This window comes from Merops nubicus, unplaced genomic scaffold, assembly GCF_000691845.1.
Source record: "Merops nubicus isolate BGI_N331 unplaced genomic scaffold, ASM69184v1 scaffold20109, whole genome shotgun sequence".
NCBI classification, from domain to species: domain Eukaryota; kingdom Metazoa; phylum Chordata; class Aves; order Coraciiformes; family Meropidae; genus Merops; species Merops nubicus.
Window position 1 is genome coordinate 28,098 of NW_008629198.1, and position 8,092 is coordinate 36,189.

The window sequence follows — 8,092 nt, forward strand, 5'->3', positions numbered from 1 at the left end:
GCTGGAGTCCTCAGCTGGCTAGTTGGGGCACTCCTCTGGGTCTGGGGAACAGCAGAACTGGAATTTGATCTTCTGCTTTCAGGAGATGCTCTCAGCAGCAGATGGCCGCTTCTCCCACTCATTTTTCTGGGTTACCTATCAAAGCATGGGAAGGTTTTCCATACTTCCAAGCCCAGTTTCACAAAGGTGCCCTTATTATTTCAGAGAGGGTCAGATCTGTTCCTCTCTTTAGTGGTGGTGTTCCCTAGCCTATGTATGTTGTTTGTTGTGGAGTCCCTCTGATGTCTTACTTTCCATCTGCATCATCTAGACTCCAGACCAGGCAGAGGGCAACGAGCCAGAGCTGCTGTAGCTGCACTGCACTGCAGACCTAACAGGAGGTGAGACCAGCTGGGTTTCTCCCACTGAAAATCCCAGCAGGCACAACCCTGTTTTGCCAGGAAAATATTAATAGGGTTTGAGGATTTTCAGGGCCTCAGCAGTCCCTTAAGGCTCGTTCCTCCCTTGGGCTTTGTTCATCAAATTATGCTCTGCTCGTTTGTGATGTGCTCTGAGTTAGGCAGACTGAGAGTTTGCTCACTTCTCAAGTGCTAGCTGTCAAGTTTGTAAACTAGACCATAACAGAGTAGTTCTTCAGTACCTTGTTTAACCAGGTAGCCCTCCTGCTGAGGACAAAGCCTGTGGAACTAAGGTGTCAGTAGCCCAAATGTCTCTTTTTTTAAAAAGGAATTCAGTTACCAAATCCTGGAGGAAGCTCTCTTTAATACATAAGGAATGTCCTGGTGTCATACCTGTGAATGGTATGTCAGAGGATTGTTGATAATGGGGGCTGAGTTCATGGTGACTCTGGGAACCTATGACCTCCCATTCCACAAGGCCACAGCATTTGTCAGGGCTGGAGTTGGAGGGTGCCTCTTCCCTGACAGCTGGAACTGTGGAGCTGTGGGTGGCCCTGGCAGTGTGGGCCTGTCTAAGCTCAGCCTTTTGCCTCTTGCAGGTGTCCCTGCTGCAGACACAGCTCGCACAAGAACGAAAGCACAAGCGGGACTATATTGAGTGCTGTGCAAAGACCAGCCAGGAGCTGGCAGACCTTCACCAGGAGCTGTCCTATTCCTTGGCAGCTGTGGTCAGGGAGCCCAAAGCTGCTGTTCTGGAGGCAGAGACTCGGAAGCTGGATCGGTCTCTGAACCTTAATTTGGCACTAATGTCTCTGGACCACCAGTCTCCTGAGAGACAGCCATTGCATTCAACAGCCAGATCCATCAGAAGCAATGACCTGAGCTAACAGGACCAGTGTACAGCAAAAGGCCCCAGTGGGAGCCAAATCTGAGACCTGCTGTAGCAGGTGAAATGTGGCAAGGGACTTGGTTCAAGGCATGAGTTCTGAAGTAAAACAGAAGTTCAGGGTGCAGTGTTGACTGCAGGTTCCTGTAAGAAGCTTGGAGAAGCTCTCCCCCAGCTCCAAGTCAGACCTGCCTCTGGCCAAGGCCAAGCCAATCAGTGCCTCTGCAATAACATGTTTAAGAGGGGAAAACCTGCTGGGCTGGTTACTTTGTGTAGGGTGCTCTTTTGTTTTGGAAAGAAGTGGGACATGGGAGAGACATGTCCCCAGGTCAGTGAGGAAGGAGGGGAGGAGCCATGCTAGAGCAGTCATTGCCCCCTTGGCCTGTGGTGAGACGGCAGGCCTTGTAGCCTTTGAGGTCAGTGGTGGGGCAGAATCCTGTCTGCAGCCCAAGGAGGACCTCACACTGGAGCAGGGGACTGCTCCTAACGAAGAGACAGAGAGGCCTATGCCAGAGTGGCCCATCACTGGGAGGGCCTCAGCGTGCTGAAGGGATCTACACTGGTTGGAGAAGTTCATGGAGGACCATGTCCCATGGGAGGGACACAACGTTACAGCAGAGGTGGACTGTAGGGAGTTTTTCCCCCGAGGAGGAAGGAGTGGCAGAAACAACATGGAACAGACTGAGACTGACCACAACCCCCACTCCCTGCCCACCTTCTGCCCCTGCAGGGGAGGAGGTAGCAGAGCTGGCCCACGAGGAAGGGAAAGGTGGGAGGAAGCTGTATTTCAGATCCAGTTCTATTTACTGCTGGCCTACTCTGGTTCAATTGGTGAATTACTGGTGGGTTTGTTTAAATTAAATTGACTTTGTTTCCCCAAGTCAAGCCTATCTTTTGCCCATGGCTGTACTTTGTGAGTGAGCCCTCCTGGCCCTTTGGCTGGGCCCTTCTGTTGTTTTTTCTCCTGCCCCGACATCGGAGCTGGGTGGGAGTGAGTGAGCGGCTCTGGGGCTGCTCTGTGCTGGCTGAGCAGACCCAAAACACAACTACTTTTGTTTTTTCAGTAGACTTCTGCAAAACACTGCACAGGTTCTGAGCAGAAATCCCCTTGCAGTGATGTCCTGCTCCTCCTCTGCTTTCTTCAGCAGCTGCTCCAGGTGGGCTTTCTCTGCACAGAGGTCTTCATTTGCTTTTTCACAGAAGTTCAGCTTCTCCAGGTCAGAGATCCTGGCTCTCTCCATCTCGGCCACTTTACCTGACAGAACACCATTCTCTTGCTCCAGCTACAAGCACAAAAGCACAAAGAAAAGAATATACAACAGGATTTACTCTGCAGAAGCTTTGGCTCAGACAGAAAAAGGTACAACATCTCTACATTCAAGTCAGTATGACTGACCTTGACTTGACCTATGACTGACAGTCATACTTGCCTACAGTCATAGTGTCTGAAGGCAAAAAGCCTGAAAAGAAGCATCAGCTGCAAGGTCTTTGTCAGCTCTGGTCACACAAGTTTGCAACCTACAACCCAGGTTTGTTCAGCTGCACTTTATCAGTGCAAGAGCTGCACTGATACTACTCATCTTCACTGCTGCACCACATAGATCAGCTATTTCAGCACTCAGCTTAGTCTGAGCCCCTGTTGACTCTGCCTGAAGAGCCACAGAGAGGTCAATTTCTGTGACCTGAGGTGAGGAATGAATAGCAAAGTATGCTAAAGCAGCCAGTAATGATGGAAGTCTGTGCTGCAGAAATATCTCTAGAGCTCAGCCTCCAAACAGCATCTCCTTACTCATGAACCAGCCAGGGGAGAATGCACAGCAGAAGTCTTACCTTTTCTAGATACAATGAGGGTTAAATTTTTATCAGTTCTCAAGTCTTTCAGTCAGGTATACTAGAAACATTAAGTTGGAGGGAGGGATAAAAATGGCATTAACCCTGTAGAGCCTGAGGTTTCTTTTCAGTTATCTAAATACAGAAAAACACCCTCTCTCAACCTCCAAATTGTTTCCTTCTGGACCACAGAATTATGAGAAAACAACAGGAATGCACAGGTCTATTTAAAAACTCTGAACAACTTTTCATCTGAGTTTGGTACATATGTGCACATACAGAACCAGCATCAAGAGAACGTGAGACCAAAGATTGCAGGGATGTGTCTATGCTTGTGTGTAAACAAGCAAAGCAAAACAATCTCACTGGGATGTCACATTTGTGCAGGCAGAACCAGAACAATTGTAAAAGTAGCAAAACAACTTTTTTCTTAGAATTGGACAAGTTAGTGGACAAAATAGAACTGTGTTAAAACCGTTTCTTGTTCCTTCAGAAACGTAAAGACAAGGAGAAGAACTTGTAAATGTCCAGCAGTTACTTTGCCCATTAGAGGTTCCTTTTGGGCATAAAGATTACCATGGTATGGGGATATTTAAGAAATAATTCTGGAGTCACATAAGATTTGGGTAATGCAATTTTTTCTGAGTTGTCAGGGGCTTGATTTTTATTTTTTTTTTTAATTTTTTTTTTAGTAGAAAACCATCAGGACATTTAGAATGCCAAACATAAGTGAAATGTGGTTTGAGTCTACTTCAGCAGATGTTCCCCTATGATGAGATAATGCACTTGCAGCTCTTAAGAGCATGAGCTATTTCTTCCAAAACTTTGATTCCTGTCAGTATGTCTTCCTGAGAGCACATCTATATACCATAGTGTCACTAAATCACTCAGAACATCCAAATGTACTTAACTAATGAAACCTGATATTCAGTAACACTTAAGGACCTTTATGAGGCCTACCCACTCACACAGTAATTAAAAATTAAAAAATCAGAGCTATTGCTCCTAATCCAATTTCAGTGGCTGCTCATTACTGCTCTGATTAGAAAAGTAACTGACTTTAGCTTGGGTTAGCAAACTTGTGTGTAATGGGTCATCTTTTTTTCCTGGTCTAACTAATCTTCTTCTATTTATCTCTGTTTTAATGGAAGGGCTGCTGCCAAGCCAAAGCCAGAGAATCAAGGCTTATATGAAAAATGGGATGAGCTCTGGGCAAGGCTGCTCCCTGCCTTTTCCCTGTATTCCTCCTCACATGCAGCTGGTGGTGCTGTCAACCCTCCCTCAAGATGAGTATTAGAATCTATAAAGCATTATTTCAGGCAGCTGATTTCTGGGGGCAAAATATAAATATATGAGTAAAAAAACCTGGGCAAGGAGAGAGAACTGTATGGAAAAGGAAGCCCAAACAAGAAATGAGTAACCCCTGAAAATTAAGACTTCTTCTGGACTATCTCTATCCCAGGGCAGCTACTTAAGCTTGATGTCCTTTAATTTTGTTGGAGCTACCCAGAATTACAGCTAACATAACTAAACTGATATAAAATTACGTGGTGCTGGTTCCAGTTTGCATGTGTGTCAGCCCTGTGCCTCCCCTTACTACTTACTCTACTTTCTGAGAAAAGCAACTTTCTCCTACCCAGGAGAGAAGTGCCAGTGTGGCAGATGTGAACACCAAGCACGCCCCAAGGGTGCAGAAGCTCGAGTCAGGATTGTATTTATGGTCAGGTTTACAGTGTGCTTCTCAACAGGACCCTCAACAAAAAAAACCCCACAACCCTCCAACAAAGTGGGAAATCAAGTTACAGCTAATTAGGAAAGCAAGATAAAACAAAAGGAAGAAAATCATTATGGCACTGTGTAGGTCACACTTAGGCTGGATCTTAATCCTGGGGCAGTCTTGTACCTCCACAGAGAGCTGGACTGAGAGAGGTTTGGAGAATCCAGCAAGAGGCTGAAGGACCTCCAGAAGGGACTCAGCTGGGACTCCTCAGTGGGGGGACACGGCCTGTAGGAAAGGTCTGTGACCCCCTGAGGGACAGGGCGAGAGCAGGCAGTGCCTGTTCACACTTCTCCAACAGAGGAGCAAGGGCCAGTGGGCACAGCAAGTGGGGGCAAAGGAAGGAGGGGAGGTGTTTTTCTGACAGCAGAGCAGACCTGCCCATCGCAGAAGGGTGTTGTAAAAGCATCTCAAAGGAAGCCACTGAGGGATCTCAGGGGACTCTAAGAGACTGAGGAGATCCCAACAGCTGAAAATAGTTGCACATGGAGGAAAGTATTAGGAGCCTTTACTCCTCCTTATTTAATGTGGCAGTATTCCAAATCAGTGGGACGTTTGTCTGCCCATCATCCCTCCTCCTCCTCTTCACTCTCCTGAAAACACTAATAATAGTCATTACTGTACCTCCAAAAGGTTTGCAGTGACTACACAGTCATTACATTCTGCAAGATTTCTGGGGCACATGCAGTTTGGGAACTACCCTGACCTCTCCCCCTCCTCTGTGTGCACAGAGTTCTCCCTCTCAGCACGGCCCTTGCCTACATGTTTGTTCCAGGGACCAGATGCAATGGGGAGTTTGGACATCTGGGCTGTAGCAAGGTTGCTGTTGTTGTGCTGGTTTGAGCACATAAGGCAAGATCTAATGGAAGAAGTGAAGTTTTTCATTAGAACAACTAATACTGGGGGGAAAACAGTATTAGAAAAAAGTGCTTGTTAATTTAGTCTTTAGAAACTGTGCTCAAAAGCTTGCTAACTTTTCTCCAAGTACCCAGCTACTCTCACCAATCACATTCGTATTCTCCTCTGATCTTTGCCTCAGTGGCACGTGTTAAACTGTGATAGGAAGCGGGAAAAAACTGGACTGAAACTGAAGTTCTTGGTGAAATCTTGACTACAAACTTCACACTTCAAAAATTTAATGCAAAAAATGGCAAACATTCCATTGAAACATATCTTTTTAATCAGATTTCTGTTAAAAGAAACTAGTACTCTGGCCACTGTGTGTTTTGTGTATGTATTTCAGGAGGTGCCCTACAACTTACATGTTACTCTGCTAAAGTTCTGAACTGGTTTAAAATTCTGAAATACTCCCAAAATATCCCTTCCAGAGATACTGATATTCAAGCCCTGGACTGAACACCTTTACTTGAGGCTGTTTTACAGCAAAGCAGCAAAGTTTCATGGAACAAGTGAGACTATTTCTGTGCAGTTTCATTCTCCTCCAAGTTCTTCCATGCTCCTGCGGCAGCACCTCCAGAAGCCACTTTTCTGTTTGTTCATGATGGTTCAAATTTTAAAAAACAAAAAAAAAAAAAAAGAAAAAAAAAAAAAGGACAGATACACTTGGAAGCTAAAGGCCACAATAAACAGGTGAAGAAAATACTTTACCATGTACATGAGGCTGTTGGAAATGTTCTCCTGGTGCGAAGTGATGTTTTCCAGCTACCTGCAGGAGATAGTGATCTTCCATTAAAAAGTCTGTATCTATATAAATGAAGCAGTTGTACTGGTGCATAATTACTTACTGATATTTAAAATAGCTTTTACAAAAATTATTTCATTGGATATAAAAATGGGAAGGAGGAATTAACTGCAGTGGGAGGGAACGTGACGCTGCAGGAAAAGTGAAACAACAGCATAGAAAAAGAGTGGAGGAAATAACTGAGATGGAGAGTAAGATGGCTTAAAAAAAATTTAGTACAATGAGCAATGGGGATCCAATGTATATACCTGTGCAAATAAGCTGCAGACAAAAACAAAGTACTAAAACAAGCAAACAAGCATAAAAAGGTTGTTAAAACGTCATCCTGTAATTCGGAAGGGATGTGGATATTGGGTGCCAGGCCTTGCCGACATGGGCAGTCAAACACCCCTGGAATCACCCTGCCCAGGGAGCCCTGACTGCCCCAAGCTCCCATGTGACGTCATGCCTCTGATGTCTGCAAAGCTCTCACTTTGTTAACTGCAGAGCTGGTGAGAATAGCTGTGCAAAATTCCAAGCACAGAACAACAGCCCACAGAAATTTCCCCAGTGCCACCGGCTCTCCAGCGGGAGCTGCAGCGCCCAAATCAGTCCGACACGGCTGGGGAGTGGAGGGAAGCTGCTAGCTCCGTGGCACCCAGAGAAGACAGGAGGACTTGCCCCTTGCCCAAGGACAGCTTGGCACCTCTGGGGAGCGCAATCCCACCTGGCAAGCAGAGGGAACTGCCAGAGGAAAAGACATGGCTCTAGGCAACGTTTCAGCTGAGGTCCTTCCAAGTGCAGCACTGGCTGCAAGCCCCTCACCCTGGCAGGACACAGCTCCTTGTCTTCCTGTAGCAGCAGCAGAGAGGTGCAGGATCTCCAGAGCTGGAGGATGGAGGCAGAGGGTTTCTCCTCCCCTGGAGAGTTTGTGCCCCAGCACAGCACACACTGTGGCTTTTCCCTATCCACACCACAGGTTTTCCTCTGTAGCAAGTGTGGTAATTCTTTCCGCCACCACTTCTGGGTCATGCCAATTATTACGAGCCCAGGTTGTTCCCCATGGGTGAGGACATGCTTCGTAGTCTTCTGACTTTCCATTCACAGGGTTGCAGTCAGGCACTGGCATTTCCTGGGCAGCCATAGCTGGCTACCGCTGAACCCCCCATGGCTTTATTGCTGGGGGGTTTAATTCCCAACCCTCCCCCCCAGTTATCAGCTGGGTAGAGGCCGGAATCCCTTCCAGGAACAGGGGAGGGCCAAGCCCAGCACCTGCTATACACAAAGGGATTTACTGTGTCCCTGGGCTGAGCCCTTGTCAGCACAGTAACAACGACCAGTATGGTGGCAGAGCAGTGTGCTGACAGAGGGGCGTAACTGTGAGCGGCTGCTGGGGCAGCTGAACGACGTTAATGGAGGAGACTCGGGTAACGAGGCCATTGGCCAGAAAACCAACACCCAGCACCTGCTCCTGTGCCTTACCTTGCTCATGGGGAACCATGGAAAGGTGGAGAGGGAAA

The 8,092-nt window shown here is 46.9% G+C and overlaps 1 protein-coding gene across 1 annotated transcript in view; it reads left to right on the forward strand.

Annotated features, from left to right (window-relative positions):
* Nucleotides 1-1,285, forward strand: part of CEP250 (centrosomal protein 250kDa) — a gene marked incomplete at its 5' end in the record, with an annotated part of 28,641 nt that extends 27,356 nt beyond the window's left edge. Inside the window, one exon of the mRNA XM_008946930.1 lies at nt 998-1,285. Within this exon, the coding sequence (XP_008945178.1) occupies nt 998-1,285 (288 nt within the window). The remainder of the gene's footprint in view (nt 1-997) is intronic.
* Between the last annotated feature and the right edge of the window lie 6,807 nt (nt 1,286-8,092).